Source organism: Poromitra crassiceps (genome assembly GCF_964638095.1).
Source record: "Poromitra crassiceps genome assembly, contig: HAP1_SCAFFOLD_343, whole genome shotgun sequence".
Classification (NCBI taxonomy): domain Eukaryota; kingdom Metazoa; phylum Chordata; class Actinopteri; order Beryciformes; family Melamphaidae; genus Poromitra; species Poromitra crassiceps.
The window spans coordinates 80,596-99,700 of NW_028152061.1; the positions used below are offsets into that span (position 1 = coordinate 80,596).

The following is a 19,105-nucleotide window of genomic DNA, read 5'->3' on the forward strand; positions in this document are numbered from 1 at the left end:
TGAAACCGGAGCGATGAGTGGAGAGCGAAAGGAGATGAGAGGAACAGAGGGGAGAGGGGGAGCGGTAGTTACTGTCCTCTCCCACATGCTGTGGGTGGGCTGGTTAATTGGCAGGATAATTGCTGCTATCTAATCACTGATCTGATTGAATTCCAGCTCTACAATGAGAAACGTCTCGCCATGCAGCCCAGCAGAAACATCTCCCCATGATGAGAAACATCTCCCCATGATGAGAAACATCTCCCCATGCAGCGCAGCAGATTAGAAACAGTAGGTGGGCTGGATAATCACCATGCAGCGGCCTGCTGTGTGAGTCGAGATCTGCTCCTTCCAGGCCTTTAATCAGCTGAACCGGAGAGAAAAGGCTCCACTGCTCCTGTGACTGCTGAGATGAGATGAGACCCTCTTCAACCCACCGCTGTCTCCGTCTCCCCGGACAATCGCAGCCAAACAGGTTGTCACAAGTTGTCATGAAAATGTATCTCAAATCCAAAAACAGCAATAAGTCGCTGCAACTTCCCACATTTTCTTGAACCTCATCCGTATATGCGTCGTTCTTCCAATGGATCTTGGGGTTTCCAATACTTTTTCATCAGATAAGTCACCATCTCAGTTCCATCTCATTAATGTTCACATAGCGGGCCGCGTAATTATTATTGTTATTTTTTGCTTTACTTTGTTTAATTGAGCAAAATACAACAATAAACAATACACCAAGTGAACATTTTGACAACATACTACGAGACAGGACATACGACAGGACATTGGTGAGGTGAGCAACAAAACAATACTGATAAGAGAAGAATGGGAAAAAATAATAAATTGATAAATAACCAAGTAATAATAGTAATAAACAGCAGAAAAAAGGGAGGGAAAAAAGGAAAAAAATTGAAGGGAGCGAGAGTCCCTAACTGGGAACTATAACTATGTAACTATGTAACTATGTAACTGGGAAAATGTAGTCTTTGAAAAAGAGTGACAGTGCAGCCCACCTACAGTACTGTGTGCAAGACAACACAGTACCACTCTCTATTAGCCAGTTCCCCTCACCCACCTCATTCACTACACTGGTCATGTTTCATCTCTCTGACAGGACAGCATCATCTCGCTCTCCTCTCATCCCTCCTGTTTCATCACAGGACAGCATCATCTCGCTCTCCTCTCATCCCTCCTGTTTCATCTCTCCAGTGGCGTGCCATCCATTAGGCGAACTAGGCAAATGCTAAGGGCGCTTGAGCCGTTAGGGGCGCCAGAGAGGGTAAAAAAAAAAAAAAAAAAAAATTACAAATACTTTTTCATGATAATAGGCCTACTATTATTTTACAATAGTAGACAAAAATAAGAAGAACAACGTCTTAAGTCTTTAAATAATAGTGAAATCATTTTTCTAATTCTGGCTTTCTGGCTGCCCGGGCTGCAGCACTTTCACCATGGTCCCTAATCCATACCACCCCACCCACTGCGCGGCCGCGCCCCCTTCTACCTGCTCGGAGCTTTTTCCCAGAGTGGGGGAAGGGAGCTGGAAGGTGGGTGCTGAGGGTGCTGCAGCACCCCCTGGTGGCAAGAAATGGATTTTGGAAATTGTTGGATTTGGCTGTCTTGTGTTTATACCACCAACAAGATGCATTAAAAAACAGTTCGTGCTTCCCAGCTCTAATCTTATTTCATACGCTCTCTCTTCAAAAGTGTTTGATTTTCATCATAATCTGGTTTTCCATAATAATAATAATAATAATAATAAGTTCAGTGTTTATGCCTGTGTTTCTGTCTGTTGTAGTGTAAAACGACTAAAGGGAGAGCAGGTGCTTACATGAAAGTGAGTGAGAAAAGGAGAAGATACTGAATAATGACATCACAACAGTATAATCCTAATGTTAATTTAAAATTAAATATTCTTCTAAATATGGATGAAAGTCCAAAAAATGTGAAATTTTCTTCGGCGCTGCCCTCGCGGGCAGCACCGAGAGACCCTTCCTTACAGCACCCCCTACCTAAAAGTACTTCCAGCGCCACTGGGGAAGGGAGATTCTGAGCCTGCACTGCAGTGCTGGATTAGCTGCGATATAATTTTTATTATATTTTCTTTGGGGGAGGGGGGAGGGGGGGGGGGGGGGCACCAGCAAAAATCTTGCCTAGGGCACCAACTTGGTCAGGCACACCACTGCATCTCTCCATCATCAGATGTGTTCATCAGTTCATGTGTGGGTCTGTTTATTCATAAGCTTGACACCTGTCTTGACCCAGCAGCAGATTAAATTCAATCATCATTCGACAGCAAGCTTTTAGATGTTTACACCTAAAGCAATTTACGTTCTGGTAGATCCATTACAATTGTCAACCTATTTGGGACTTCTGCCTTACAATATCAGTCAGCATGACAACATGGGGAATCATTGTTAACTGTAATATTGTTTAATAAACAGGAGAAACTAGTGCACTGAGTTGTATTGAGGTTTGTTTTCTCAGACTTCAAGGGACTAATTTAAAACCGTTCCGTTTGTACAGTAGACTGTGGTAAATTTGTATGTAGGATATATTAAATAACAGTCCTAGCAAGTGTGCTGTTCCATTGTGATGCTCAACATCCCCAGATATCAAGAACCCCCCCCCCCCACACACACACACACACACACACACCGTGAAGATATTGCAATATAAGATCGTGACATTACCACTTTAATGTAAACAGAAAGTGTAGACTATGTTATCCCTTATTATTACAACACCAGTGGCTGTATGCCGCTTTCAAAATGATTATGTATTCTGTTCATTCTTCTCCAAACACACTGAATGAAAAACAGATCTTAATCTTTAAATTACTATTGAAAAGAAAATGTGTGAGACTGCACATCATTATTCACAAATTATTCCACGATCCGTTGAAAATGTGCCCCATTTAAAAACAATTCACTGTCGCTATGAGTTCAATTATTCGGCTCAATTCAAAGAATGTGTTGCGTCCCCCCGCCCCCCTGAACTAAGTGAACACTACAGTACCTACAACAGAAGATCATAATCTTTAAATTACCACCATTTCTATGAATTTAATACATCGTAAAGCCTCAAATGGAACCTGTAGAGGCAGTGTCTGGTTTAGTTGTAAGTCTGCAGGAGTCTGTTCCTCCTCTTCCCCCCCGAGGAGGTGCTGGTGAGAGGCTTGGGTTCTCCTGCTGGGTGAACCAATCACCCGTCACCTGCATCAGCACAGGGGGGGGGGGGGGGATGAGAGAGAGACAGAGGGAGAGAGAGGGAGGCTGTGGAGGTACTGGGCAATCAAATGGCTGTAGCCGGCTCATTTTTAAAGCTAGTGAATATACTGGTATTATATTAAACTAGACCTACAGTAACGCATCCATTAACACCAACCATGTCATGCTAGCTTGTCGGGAAGGAATACTGCTCCAATAAGGGTAGGGTCAATTTCGGCCAGGGAAAAACTATTTCAAAGGTGTCCCTTGACCGCTCACCTCAAGATATCTGAAGGAAAATGGGTTCAATGGGTACCACGAGTCTCCCCATCACAGATAAGGTGGCATTTTCCACAGTGTTGGGCCAGACATTTTGATGAACACTGACATTGAATGAAAGACATTTAGAGTGAACATTGATATGGTGTAAGAGACATGTATGTTTGAATGCAATACATTTGAGAGGACACAAACCCCCACATTCCAAGCACCCGGCCATTTGAGTTCACACACCCATGATAAAACAGCAGGGAAGGGAGCCATTCCTTTGTTTTCGAAGATTGACAAAAGAACAGCCAACTCTCCTGTCTGTAAGTGAGATAAGGTGAGCCAATCAGAGTGCCTCACCACAACAAAGACATGCCCTACACCTCACATTATATACAGGGTTCGAGCCCCAAAATCTTCAGTTCCTACGCAGCCTAGCTGCAGACAGGTCCTCCTCTGAGAAGTTCTAAGCTACAACAGGACGTGTGGGTAACTCGAGACAACCCACCCCTCCCCCCTTTCATCGCAGCTGAACTGCAGGCCGCAACCAGGCCTGACGATATCTGCATCAGAGCTAAACTATCTTTGATATCCTGAACCCGATCCGCGTCGCCGCGACCAGGCGAGTGACTTCAACCCGAAGAAGCGAGCTGTGAGGCCCTCCTTTCCCCACCGAGACGACAGCAGATCCAAAGAACCCAGCATGGCCAGCTGAGTTCGACTGCCTGCGCTCACTCCTCCACTTCTGCCCTCCTGCCTGCGGACGCACGAGCAACCCCCCCCTCCGTGCCGGAGGAATCTTGCGAGACAGACCAAAACAAACCGCTGCACACGCGTGTGCAAGAGCGCGCAAGCCAAGTAAGACTGAATTGATCACTCAAGTCCGGGCTTAGAATTGTTTAGAGTTAGATGATATATATCCATAGATATACATGATTGACTGATATGATACTGTAAATGAATCTGTGACTGTTTGTGTCTGACTGTAATTGTGCATATACCTGCATTACTGAACCCGAGTGTTTAAAAGCTAGCCATTTAATTCTTCACCGATCCCCGGAGGGGATCTAAGATAGCCAACGAGCCGAGAGGAGCTTACTTCGCCAGTTCAAAGCCGGTTAAAACTAACCGTGGTGAAGCAAGCGCCTCGCGGCCCCGTTTTTATCTAGACAGCGTATTTTCTCCCCCACAGGCACGTGCGTAAGCGCGGGCACGAACCTTTCCCCTATAAATACACACACATAGCTACTAGTCGGCTAACCTCCATTTGGTGCCGCGCACACACTCCCTTATCCTCCATTTTGTGTCAAGCACACCCACTCCTGTGTCGTCCATCTTGGGGTCGAACAACACATCCCTTAGTCATCCATTTTGGGTCAAGTCGGTCCTTCCGGGTCGGCCATTTTGAGTAGAGACCACTCACCCACACACACGCACACACACACACACACACACACACACACACACACACACTCTGCCTCCCTCTAGTGTTCATCCGGTGCCTTACACTTTCATGCAGATAAATCCTCCTAACCTCACGCTTTTTCTCCAATACAGTGAAGAGTTTTAGAATGTAACTTGGTTATAACTGAAATTCGTTGATTGTATTGCCAATACTTCCCTATTATTTTACATATAATAAATAGTGTCAACTTTAATAGAATTCAACTGTTTCAGAGTGATTTTGTGGTATTGTGGTGAACTTTTGCCTAAGGATTAAGAACTCCCCCACTTCAGATAAGACTAAAGGTGATTCAGATTAGGTCCTGCAACTGCAGGTGGTGCCCCTAGGTTAATCCTTATCCAGGATTACATATTTTAATATTTTAATAATTTTATGAAATATTAATAATTTTCGGATTATTAATATTTTATTTTACCTAACTAAATTCACCCAAATAACGAGCACAACAACAGCCTAAATGGCATTAATAGCTTGTGGATTGATTTTTTTCCCCCACAGTTTGTCTCAACAAATTTGTTATGTATGCACATTTATACAGTAATAATACTTCTGATGAGTAAGGGGGAGAAAATGTTGGCAATCTGCTTTTGGGTTTTTTGCCTTGGTAATGTGGACTCCTCCTCACCTGTGCGGGTGACCTGACGGAGCCAGATTCTTTAATTAGGGCAGATTAATTGCCCTAAGGCTGATTGCCCCATTCCTGAGGCTATAGTTCAGTGATGATTTCATCAGTGATGATGTCATCAGTGAAGATGTCATCAGTGTGAGGCTATATAAGTGATGGGAGTATAAGTAGGTAGAATCGGGAGGACCCAGACGGAGACGATGGCTTCCGGCTGACAGAGCCGGATTTTTTAATTAGGTGATTGCCCTAATTACCATGTCATAGAGCAGGCAAGGCCGCAACGTGGTCATCAGTGATGTCATAAGAGCAAGTGAGCCCCCACAGCGGGCGAGCTGCAGGGCGGGCAAGGCCATGCAGTGGCCGAGCTGCGTATGCAAGCTGCAGGGCCAGCTCGGGGCAGACACCGTGCCCAGAGAAGCCGCCGAGTTGAGGACGAGCAACATGGCTCTTCCGAGGACGGCTATGGTGTGTACCAGACCGAAGAAGGCAGGTGGATCCCCAATCGGGATTTACCCTTAAGCCCCACCACAAGGTCCATCGTAGGAGGCGCTGGTCAACACCCAGTTGGCCAGCGGGTTATGGGAGAGAGGGGCCTCCATCACACATTTGCCAGTGTGCCTGTATCAACGCAGGACCTGAGCCAGGCTCAAACCCAAGCATAGAGCAGACGGGCTCACTGGACCCGCAAACCCTTAAGAGGGAAAGCTTGATCGCCACATCGCCTCCCCTCGGTGGAGTTGGGCCCAGCCCAAATCAAACCCCTCTAGCAAGCAGAGAGCTGATGGTGGGAACCGATCCCCCCTGGCTGCCCTTCAACCAGCCGGGTCCCGCCAAACCTCTCCAATACTGTCCCAAGAAAATGTTTGTAGAACTAAACCCCATCATGACCCCTGATGCAGAAAGATATAAAAGAGCAGCAACACTGACAAAGACAGCAGGGTGCCGGCCAGGTTCGCTCAGTGTGTCAACATTGTGGACATCAGGATCCGTCATGGCTGCTGCCTTGTAGATGGAGCTGATCTGTCATATTCAAGGAGAAGATCACAAACCGAATCATCAGCTGACAGCAGAGATGAGGCTGCATCCCAGTGGTATTTACCAACCTAACCAAACAGAGCCGAGCTGTATCCTGTCCTGCTGAAACAATGTATCTCATTTAAATGATTTTTTGATCCTAATGACGTTGGAATCTGTTTTGATCCCACCACTGCTGAAGTTGTCAGTCATCGGCCTCAGATCAGGTTCCTGATCATCACGACCAATGAGAGATGGAATGAAGCGGGCATCAGTGATCTCAGGCTGTTGACTCAGCTTGTGCCCTCGGGCGCCGGCTGCTTCAACTGGAAGGTCTTCAAAGACAATCATGATGACATCTGCAGCTCCTGGATGCTTCAGCTTTACATAATTTCTCTGCAGCCCACAGACAGACAAACATGACCAGCCCTCAGAAATGTCATGTAGTGAAAGAAAAGAAACGGAGCAACAACAACAGTTACTTATAGATATACATTTATGATACCTGCTGTTTAGAGGAAATCCTGTATCAGGTTCATTTAACGGAGAAACAAAAGAGCTCAAATTATATCTTTCCACCTTTTCTGCCACAATAGTTTATTTTTATGTCCAACAAGACTTGGATGTGTTGGCTAATATGTCATCTTTCCATAGGTCCGTGAACCAAATATGGGAATCTTCTTATATAAAATTGACAAGTGGGCAATCTGTTTACATGTTTGTCCCACTGATGATGTCATAGGAGGCATTTTGACATCACTGATGATGTCATCAGTGATGTGATCAGTCGAGCCTAGGAATCGAGCGCGCGTACAATGAAAATCACTCAACCTCTGAAAAAGCACATCTTTTATTTTCATCAAACAGGATTTTGTCGGAAACAACCTGTATAGTTAAAATCTGTATTATTATTTGATGGCATGTCACTCAAACTCACCAACATGACTTTTATTCACCAATCACCAATAGGCTACTGTACCATTACATCATCATAGTTACACTGATAGCTTTCAGTTCAGTTCAATTCAACAAAACAGGTGCATTGTCACAAAATAAACCACACCACTGTCAGCCAAAATATACTCCTCAAATATAAGATTCAATATGATTTTTATGCAGAATGGAATAAGCTTCACATATAAAACTGCTGTGATATTCTCCCTGCTACTGTTAATGATTCAGATGACATCACATTCCCACTGCTCTCCTTCCCCTGCGCCCTCCCACCTCTCCTTCTCTGTTCTCTCCTCCTCTCTGCCCTCTCCTCCCTCTCACATTCCCCCTGCTCTCCCTCCCCTGCACCCTCTCCTTCTCTGTTCTCTCCTCCTCCACATTTCCCATTTCTCCCCACCCTCGCCCTAATCCGGGCCCGTATCCTACTCCCTCCCCTCCCCCAACCCTAGACCCTACCCCTACCCTGGCTCTCCCTCCCCTGCACCCTCATCTCTCCTCCTCTGTTCTCTCCTCCTCCACATTTCCTATTTTCTCCCCACCTCCCCCCTCTCCCTCCCTCCTCCACTCTCCTGCTTTCTTCAAATGTTATCTTTATTCTGTATATTCTTGTTACTGTGTGTTAGCTAGAATCAGCTAGACATACTTTCTGTGAAGCCCTCTGAGACATGCTTGTGAATTAGGGCTATATAAATAAACTTGACTTGACTTGACTTGATCACATTAACACTGGGTCGAGCCTGAAGGTTTCCCATAACTAAAAGTCTCCTTTGTCCACTGGTTTGCCTTCATGTCAGCTGGATTTCACTTGGAGTTTGTTTTGTTTTGTTTTTCTATTTGTAATAATAGGTTGAGACAAGTTTTCTTTTACAGACCTTACAGCAGTAGCAATTGTTTGTTTTTCAAAGGCCAAACTTGATGACTTAAGTTTACATTTCATTTGAACAAAAGTTAGACCTATAGGCGCTAATAAGCTATATATCATCCACTTCTGCACCAAGGTGATGACAAAGCTTAGCTATGACGAAACAAATAAAAGAATGACGACGACGAAGAATGAATGATTGAATTGAAAGACTGGCATGCTGTGGAGAGGTAAAAAAAAACACAAACACACAAGAGATGAATCATGAACTTTGATGTTTTTGCAACTTTTCTCATTAAAATCCCATCTGTGCTTTGGGAACCAGCAGAGACAGTGGTGTGCGTTTGATCAACCGCTGCTGTCGCCCCTCTTCCTCTCTATCAGCAGCACTGTTTAGCAGGATGAAGACATGCAGGGATTTGCTTTATTTTCAATCAGAGAGGCTGTTTTTCATCATATCCGTGTCTCTGATTATCTCGCTTTCGATTCCGGATCATCTCTGCTTCCAGTGAATCACAATCTACCTGTCACACCAACGCACATTAGCAGTTCTAAAACTCATTACCAGCTTCACTGTGGAGAGGAGGTGACAGTCACAGTGTTACACAGTCACTGGCGCCGTCTGTTTGAAAGATTTACAATTCAGAGACATTTAGAGAACTCCCAGCAGGCAGCAGAAAACTTTTATGTAAAGTCACGATGCAAAGAAAAAGCAAAGTGAGTGACTAGGCTTTTGAGAGAACCGCACAAACTAGTTTAGTTTAGTTTATTTCGGTCAATTTCACAAGTACAGCTCAATACAGTTGTGATTAAAGTTGTGATTAAACTAGAAAACTAGAAACATCCAATGCTCATGGATGTGTCCTAGTCTCAACACCAGACCCATGAGAGTTCTTACGTTACTGCTGCGGGTCTCTCTCTGGGTCTCGGACACTTCTAGCTCCAAACCGGTGTCGGAATCCTCGCCAGTGATTGGTTGCCCTAAAATCTTGGGAGCACCAATCAGTAATGCCTTTAGCGATCAGGCGCGCCCAGCCAAACTGACTCTGTTGACTTTTGAAAACGAACCACTCTCTCATTGGTGCTACGACCTGTCAGTCACTCAATTTTGACCCTTAGACCCGCCCTCAAAACAGCAGCAGGGGCTGCAAAGTGGCACAGACTAATTTATGTAGTATGCGGAGTGCAGTGATTCAACGTAATTTTTTATGTCTGGGGAGAGACGTGGGGCCCTATCTTCGTACAGGTGATATCCCCTATTTACGCTTGCCTGTTTGCGCGTGCCTTAACGCGCAAACTGATGGAGTTAAAAAAAAGCATCCCCACCTCACGGGAGCATAATTGTAATGATTTATACAGAAACATAACTGTTTAAAAATTATAGAATTGTTTGGGTAGACGTGACCTCCCTGTTTTTAAGTTAAAACAGCCCCAAAATATTGTGAGGATGCAATACTCGCGGGGGAGCATAACTTATCACAACAAGAGGCGTGCCAAATCATTTATGCACGGCGCAAACAGGATTTGGGCGTTGTTAACCACCAGAATTATTCACAGGTGTGGCCTGGCAATGCCTGGGCATTGCATCACTCAAACCTAATTTGGATAGGTGTAGGCCTATTGACTATATATATTATCCCTATCTCATAACGACACCATCACATGCCTGTTAAAAACATCTGTGTTTTGATGCAATTCGGGTTATTTTGTTGACTGGGGTGGGACAATAGAAACGTGTTTGCAGCGGGTAAACGGCGGAGGCAAAAGAAAAGATTGGAGGATTTACAGTGGCCTCAATTAAAACTCGGTGAAACACTGAGCTGCCAGATCGGCTGTGATGCCAACCACCCTCCGGGTTATAGCAGGTGAAGGTGAATAGCCTATTGGTACCAGTTTTCTCAATTAATTTACCATAACCCCTCCTTGCATGTGATAAAATTCTCAGTGAATTATAGTTGATTGCCTCACCGAATAATCTGCTGGTTACCCAATTTTAGCAGCAGAATTTGATGTCCTGGGGTGGCACGTCCGTGCGTAATGACGTTCAGCGCTGCGCAGCACGGAGATTATGGTGCGCGATCAAGCGCAGCGAGTGTATTTTCCAAAGCTCTTAGCGCAAAGTAATTGCGCACTGCTGGCGATAGGATAATGCCATCTATCCCCACATTTTAGCGCTGAAACGCCTGCTTTGGCATGTGGCACACCTATGCCCAATACAATTATAACAGGCATGCACTTGTGCCCGCCCCCAATTTGTTAAACGAGCCTAACGCTAAATTACCACTTTTGGGAAGATAGGGCCCTAGATGTGTTCTGGTTCCCTGCTTTTGCTGTGCTTTTATTTTTTAGAAAAGAAAGAAAAGGAGAATGCAAACACTCAAGCATTCAAAACTCCTTTAGAAAAATGCTTAAAGTCAGTCCAGACTGCAGGCATCTAGTTTCATAGAAGACAGTTGCGTTTGAATCCTCTGAACCACACTCCATGAAAAATACCAATACCTCCATTAATTACTGTATTTCTAACATTTCATTATGACAGTGACATTAGCCAGATATTGTTATAAAGACATTAATTCAACATTTACATTTCTTTTTTTAATATTTACAGTTTCTGAGAGTATCTACACCTTATAAGTCCAACACTTTTGCTCGTTTGTACCTATATTTACTGTACATTATTTACAGTAAAGCAACCGAAAGACAAAACGTTGTGATATGAATAGTTGCAGTGTCGAGGGAAGTCCTGAGGCTTAAATGAAATACTCCTTGGGGTTTTCAGCGGAGACGTTGTGGGAGTCGCCCTGGCTGCTGGTGAAGGGGAACTCGGCGCTCTCGTCGGGTTTCTCTCCTTTCACTTCCTGGTTCTGATACGTCTCTTTCCTCCGGTAGAGGAATCTGGCCGTTATGGCCAGGACAGACACGATCACAAAGATCACCACTGCTATCACACCTGAGAGGCAGAGGACGGTTCAAATAAAAAAATAAGAGAAAAATGTCTTTTGTCATATTTATTTCTTATGTGTGGTCATGTTCTGGAACGTGTGTTGCTGACATAGTATTTCTAGATACAAAATTTGCAACAGTCAAGTTTTTCAGATGGTTCATGAAGCTATTATGAAATCAGAACAACCCTTCGACCCATCTCTCCCCTCCAGGGTCTGTCGTTCGATTTCCTAGCATTTTGATGATCTTACGCATTTCACTTTAAAGTGCATTAAACAGCATTTTAAATCTTTGGATGGCACTGGACTCTTTTCTGTTCAGCACATTTCATTATTATGAGAAGTTTCATCTCATGGGAATTCCAAAATACGGCTGGAATCAATTTAATACTACATTACATTAGCAAGTCATTTCATCAGCAAGTCATTTCTGCAGAGGTTTAATTAGGTGAGCTGCCCTTTGTGCAGTGAAACAGAATCAGGCCGATTCAATGGACAGTTTGAAATGACTTTTCACTGTGTCTCACTTTTTTCCCTCTCTGCACTCTTATAGATTGAACCTTTTCAGGCTTCACTTTGAATCAATCTGCTGGCAGAGGAACAAAGTTTTAAATGAGTTTTCAAATGCCTGACATCACTTTAGTCTACTTGATACAGATGCAGCAATTTTCACTTGGCGCAGGGTCCTGCTGCGACCCTGCAGGGACCTTTTTTGGAGGGGGGGGGGGGGTCTTTAAACAGAAACTTGGCTTAATAAACTTAACTTAACTCTTTACTTAAAGGGATAGTTTGGATTTTTTGACGTGGGGTTATATGAGGTACTTGCATACAGTCAGCGTACTAGATGCAGTAGCTTACTCTAGTAGCTAGTAGCTTCATCAGGTTCGCTTAACTCTTGTAAAGCAAACCTGATGAAGCTACTGTGAAACTGTGAGTGCAAAATTATAAAACGCGTTGTTCGCTATGTTTTTGGCACTTAAATAAAATAATAAGTTAATCTAGCAACCTGGTGTGCGTTGGATCTCTTCACTGTTCCTGTTTCTACTGTTCCTGCTCCACCTGCACCCTAGATCTGTGTCTAATTGTCTTCTAGGGAAGTTACAAGTAGCACAAAACAAGGCAGCAAGGCTGGTCCTGAAAAGGCTAAAGGCCAACCTACTCTTATTCTTTCACAGAATTGTTCAAAATCAAACTCCCAAATTTCTTGTCAATAATATAATTTATAGTTCAGAGATTCACACACACTCTACCAGATGGGCGAGTGGTGGTCAGATGACTTTACCTAGACCAAAAGCCAACTACATGAAGAAAACCATCATCAGGTCCATAGCCACTTGGATAGCACACAACATTTATTCCATTAAAGGGAGAGCTTTTAAAAGGATGCTTAGAGCTCATTTACACTCACACTAATAACTATGGTATCACATCACTTTTAGATTCATGATTTGTTTTTAAGTACTGATTGTCGTATAACAAAGTGGTATTTTCTGTCTTACTGGCAAGCTAGATAGCTAGCTGACCAAGCTAATTTTGTCTTAGCTTAGATTTAATGTTTTTTTTTGTCTTCCTTTCTTTTACTATGTGTTTTTGGATTTTAACTATTGCATGTCATGTCATGTATTTTTTGTCTTGGACCCCATGGAAGACTAGCTGTCGTCTAGGGGCGGCAGCTAATGGGGATCTTTTTAAATAAACAAATACATAAATAAACCTGACCGCTTTGTTGTCTTTTTTTTGTATAACTTATTTTTGTAAAAAAAAAAACACACTTTTGAAGTGCAACTTGACCTTATTAATGGTGGCCGAAACAATGACATACTTATAGAGAGAGATACTTTACAAAGGGTTACTTTCCTAGCTTTCCTTGCCTAAATACCTTACATTTAACTTGGCATTAACTTGATTGTTAATACAAATCTGTTTTATTTATTTTATTTATTTATTTATTTATTTATTTATTTATTTATTTATATTGTTTATTCCTAAAACCACACATGAACGAGTAGTTGACTATGATGCACTAGTGGTTTTGATTGTGACCCCCCTATACTTACTCTGCATTAAGGACTATAGCTTTGGCATTATGACAGCAAAACAGGTTCCTGTTACACTACAGAGAAACACGGTGAAACAGTTCAGTACCTCCAATCAGAGCCGAGTCAGTCTTGATGGCATTGACTAAAGGTTGACCTGAGGCCACTGAACCAGACTGGTCTACAGCAGAGAGAAGGAGAAAGAGGAAGATAGAAGAGCAAAAAGGGAGCAAAGCAAAAGAGCCCGAGAGAAAAGAGAGGAGAGACATGAGAGAAAAGGTGAGAAGTGGAAAAGGATCAATTGAGCAGAGTGGAAAGAGAGAGGCGTGGAGAAACCCAGAGACAAGAACATAGCAGCATCATTCAGAGCAGATGGGGCCCATTGAATACCACAGCACCTCTCTGAAGACTGTTAAAGCAGCACAGAGCTGCAGGAGGACGGCCCTCGAGGAAAGATATACCAGTGGACACTCTCTGGTCCAAATTAATTAACACGTCGGCCACGCTGTCATTAGTCTCCTGAACAACGAGGATGCTGTATGTATTTAAGAGGCTCTTTAGAGTGGCAGCTCTCACCCAGAAACGATATGCAGACATAGAAAAAGACAATAGGAAATAACATGCTGCTCAGAGTCCCATCCAAAGCGTGCATTTTTAGATTGTCGGTGAACCACATTTAAACATCTACTTGTGTTGTTATTAAAGGAATAGCTCACCCAAAAATGAAAATGCTGTCAACATCTACTCACCCTCATGGCAAAATGAAACCCAGGTGAAATGTGTTCATATAGCACACAGGGAGGTTGCCAGTTACAACTTTAAAACAAAAACAGCCAAACAATCACACTCTGATAGAAAGACATATAGACCAGTGTTTCTCAACCTGTGGGTCGGGACCCAAAAGTGGGTCGCGGAGCCGTTTTGAGTGGGTCGCGGATGTGTGCATGAGAAGAAAAGTTGTTCTACTCATTGAGGACGCTGGCGCCCGCAGCCAAAATGACTGTCTTTCAGAGGCTGTATATAGCTGGCTCATTTTGAAAGCCAAAGTGACGATACTGGTACCATATGAAACTAGAAGACCTAAGGCCGGGGTGGGCAACTGGCGGTCCACCATGCTGCTTCCACCCAGTCAGACTATGATTATGCTAACAGCCACTAAGAAAGATTACCGGTAGTAACATCACTGGTGAGTTAGCCGTCAATTTGCTATTGATTTTAAAAGCAGAAACATATAGCTGGAATATGCTGTGGTTCCATGATTCTGCAATGTTTACCAACCACTCAATGTAATTAGACTGGTGACAATTAGCAGTAATGATAAGTAACTAATGAAAGGTAATAATGCTATCAAGCAGGGGAAGAGACCTCTGCTAGGTAGGAAAATGTTTCATTGTGTAACATTAATTGCCATCGAATAGTCTGTTTTGAGAAATAAGCATTTTAGATTTTCTTACCATCAGGTATTGCCATTTCCATGACAACAACTGATAAGCACAAGCATCTAGGTCCCGACCAATCACATGAGAAGAAATCTCTGTCCTATTACTCAGTTTGCACGCCAAGTCACCAACAGCTCTCTAGGGTCCTCTTTTAAAGGAAGGTGACAAAAGTGTTAGCAGAGGCAGTGTGGGATGTCATGCTACATTATACCAAAGATGATGGGATTCAAACAAGACGGCCCAACTTCAACTCACTTCCTGTCATTTTGTCACGTGGGTTTTGCCCATGGTTTTCCACGGACACGCCCACTTAGGAGACTTTCGGCAGGTCTGAGTCAATGGTTGACCATGCCCATTTAGGAGACTTGCTGCTACCATTTGTTAGAATTGGCGGAGCCTGCGGTGACCCATCTATAGTAATTTAATATCTATGATTATATTATGTGCTGGCTGGATAACTAGCAAGGCTTGCAAAGTCAAGCCAAAAATAAGAACTTGCAATGTGGCACACAGCTTTGTGCCATCATGCCACTGTCAGCCACAATGACTGTGGCTTCTTGTGCCACTTGACATCTTTGATTTTGTAAACCCAAACTGACAAACCTGACTCCTCCCCTCTTACCCGATAGGTGGTGTGTGTTTTCTGCTGCGTAGGGATTGGCTGCAGCGGGGGAGCCACAGCTGGACTGGAGCAGTGGACCGGTGATGAGGACAGGACTGCTGTCCGGGTGCAGCAGGGCCGCTTTCAGAGGACTGATGGAGTTAAACTGAACCACTGACAGACAGCCTGCAAAGCCCACAGATGACAACCAGGCTAGGTCTGAGTCCAACTCATCTGAGTCTGGAAAGAGAGGAAGATAGACTGTCAACATTGTGAACTCATTTATTTCATTTACTCCTGATTAAATGTTCTGATTGTTTCTATAGAGAAGCAGCAGAATGTAATTTAGTGCCTGTTATGTACATTTCTGTCATTGGATTTCTTCAGTTGTATGAATTCTGCTCAACCAAATGCTTTCTGATATAGGCTACTGACATGCTTTGGCAAAATTGGTTTTCTTCCATTCATGTCAATAAATTGACTTAAAGGAGAGAGAGAGAGCACCTGGTGAGTGAACCATGCATCGACTGATTCCCTGAAAAGAAAGGTACACCATTACCTTTTGACCTGCCAGCTGCATTCTACATGCTGCTTGTATCTTGTCACCAACACTTGGAAGCTTATCATAAAGGACGGTGTTGTTCATAATGTTCCCGCCAGGAGATGCCAAGTGCCGCAGCCATTGAGGGACTTCTCGAGGGTGCAGGTGGGGTTGAGAGTCCATGACTTGCAGCCGTACAGCAGGACAGAGCATGGTGGTGGGAGATTTTGACCCCTCTCACCATGTTGGAGCCCCTGATCTTCTTCAGGTCATTGGAAACCTCCCATGCCTTGGCCTTTCTGTATTTTGATATCCCGCTCAGATGAGTTGATCCAGGAGCCAATATTATTTGAAGTCCTTCAGCTCTTGGCCTTCCAGATGTGTTGTACATGATAACCTCATTCAGCCTCCACTTGGAGGAGCAGTTCTTGAGCCTGTCCCACCTCGTCAGAGACCAGTGCAACGTCGTCCGCTAAGTCCAGGTCTGTCTGCAGTGCGAAGTCAAGGACCATGATGTGTATCCCCTTGTAACTGTGAGCCAATCAGCTTCACCGTTCGGGGAAACTGAACGGGTTGGTAATCCATCCAAGGTTCTCATCATCTTGCTCCAATAGATATCATGGAATACCTCCTTAAAGTCGATCATTGTCAACACTGCTGGTAAGTTGTTGTTACAACAAGTGAGCACGTAGGGCTCCTTTGCTCAAGGACACTTCGCTGACACAAATGGCTGCATGCTGCGTATTAAACCTGTGATCGTTGGGTTACAGGACACTCTGTCTAACCACTAGTCCACCCTGACACAACTTAGCTCAATAGATAGCCACGACATCAAGGAGCAGGTTTATTGACTCTGCTACACATTCCCCTCTTATCCCTCAGACTGAGACAGTAGGGGGCAGTAGATTGACTCGCATCGATTAACCTCCAGCCTGTGTGTCTGACAAGTACACACACGCACACACACCTTCATTCATTATGCTCAAATCCATTCAACTCTGTTATAGATTTCTCTATTTCCTCCAGAGTGGCGGGCAGTGTAGCGGGAGACGGGCTGGCATCAACTCAGGTGCCATAATCCATCATCCAATACTAAAGGATATGACACGCCCACACAGCCTCCTTACTGGCTGTCATTGACTGCCTGTGTCTACGAGACAGATGCTTACGCTCATCCCTATCTGTTCATATTTGATTGACTTCCTCTCCTCCTCCACCACAGCAGCTGTGAACTCAACATCACTGCTGTAAGCAGCTGCAGCCGGGACTGTTCACAAGACTGAGAGAGAGACTGTTGGTTTACCAGCTCTCTCTCTCTCTCTCTCTTGCTCATTAGTGTGATGGATGACAGGCACCGTACATACATACATAAAACATAACATAACATAACATAAAATCCACTTTTTCTGCTCCTGATCTGACTCTGCGTCTCCTCTGGTTTGACAAAGTGGAGGACAGGTCCAGAGACACTGAGTTACATTGCCGTGTTACACAATGCTACATCTTTACACAGAGAAACAAGAGGAAACAAGTTGGCTGCCTGGCTTGAAATATTCATTTCAATATTGTATCATGGTTGGAAACTGTGTTTTTTTGGGGGGATTATCTTTGGAGCATTTTGCCTTTATTTTATTTAGATAGGACAGTAGGCAGACAGGAAAGGTGGGGAGAGAGAGAGGATGACATTCGGCAAAGCACCAAGGGTCGGATTCGAACCCGGGTCGACCGCGTGAAGGACCAAGCCTTCGTGGTCCGCGTGCTACCAGGTGAGGAAACTGGTATCTGTGGAAACTGTGGTAACACTTTATAATAACGTTCAGTCGTGAGTCATTTATAAGCCTTTAGTTGATGATGAACTAATCACTTACAAAACATGAATATACATTTTGTAGATGATTAATAAATGCTATGTTAACATATCACAAATGCATTGTAAGTCATCTATAAACTTTTAGTAAATGAAGTGTTCCTCACCTGTTTATCCCCCATTAGTGCTAATTTTAATTTATTTATCCTGGTTGCTGCTCTGTCGATCTGGGGAGAGCCGAAACTGGCTCCATGCTTCCTCCGAGACATGGGCAGTTAGCCAGCCGCTTCTTTTCACCTGACAGAGGAAGCTTCACTGGTAGGACATAGCACATGGGAGGATCATGCTATTCCAATGAGTTCCCCTCCCTCTGAACAGGTGCCCCAAATGACCAGAGGAGGCACCACTTCAGCGACCAGGATATTGCATGTTTTGGTGAGGGGGTCCTATGAAGGAAACCCCCAGGGGGTACGGGGAGAACATGCAAACTCCACACAGAAAGGCCCTTTTGACGGGGAATCGAACCCAGGACCTTCTAGCTGTGAGGCGACAGCTCTACCACTGAGCCACCGTGCCCCCTTGCAGCGCTGTAATTCAAATGAGCTCTCTGAGTGCAGTTTAACAAGAAAGGCCTCGACGTCTTGTACTGCCTCCTCGCTCACCTTGCACTCTGCCCAGAACCAGCGACTTGATGGCGTTGAATTCTACATCAGACGTCAGGTTGAAGTCTTCTCTTGCGTTCTGGTCGATCTGAAAGACAGAGTTTTATATTAAAATTAATTTAGGGAAAACATTCTTACCAAAGGATAATTCCGTTTTTTACAACCTGGACCTTATTTCCTGCTTTAATTATGATTTTTGAACTCACCCTGAAAAGTTTATTTATTAATCTTTTATTGATGCACTACATTGTAATAATGCACCGAGGGAAATAGGAAATAGGTGCATGTGTAATGGGTGTATTTATGTAAATAGCTTATTTTCTGACACACAGTGGCTCATATCCTTATGATATGATACTGACATAAATGTGACCCGCATTATCAGTTGAGCGATATTTCATTTAGGAATACATCTCTGTACTGTTAGTGTAGAATGATTCAGTAGGAGAAAGGAGAGAAAGCCTCCAAACTCGTAATCTAAAAAACGTTTTACCGCGGCGCTGGGCCAGTGGCCCTGCCGGGGTCATAAGATGGAAAAGTCAGGACAGTCACTCAGTCAGTCAGTCAGTTACTCAGTCATGGATGTTTAGTGAGTTTATGGGTTAAAGGGCCATAACTAGGGATAGTAAGGTGATAGGGATTTGAGGGGTAGGAATAGTGCATATGGGTGGTGTTGGGGGAAGGGGCCATAAGGATAGGAAG

The 19,105-nt window shown here is 44.0% G+C and overlaps 1 protein-coding gene across 1 annotated transcript in view; it reads right to left on the reverse strand.

Moving 5' to 3' along the window:
- Window positions 1–11,125: 11,125 nt before the first annotated feature.
- Window positions 11,126–19,105, reverse strand: part of LOC310771079 (contactin-associated protein-like 4) — a gene marked incomplete at both ends in the record, with an annotated part of 66,227 nt that continues 58,247 nt past the window's right edge. Inside the window, 4 exons of the mRNA XM_083663756.1 lie at window positions 11,126–11,325; window positions 13,463–13,534; window positions 15,415–15,633; window positions 18,404–18,491. Coding sequence (XP_083519882.1) covers window positions 11,126–11,325; window positions 13,463–13,534; window positions 15,415–15,633; window positions 18,404–18,491 — 579 coding nt within the window. The remainder of the gene's footprint in view (window positions 11,326–13,462; window positions 13,535–15,414; window positions 15,634–18,403; window positions 18,492–19,105) is intronic.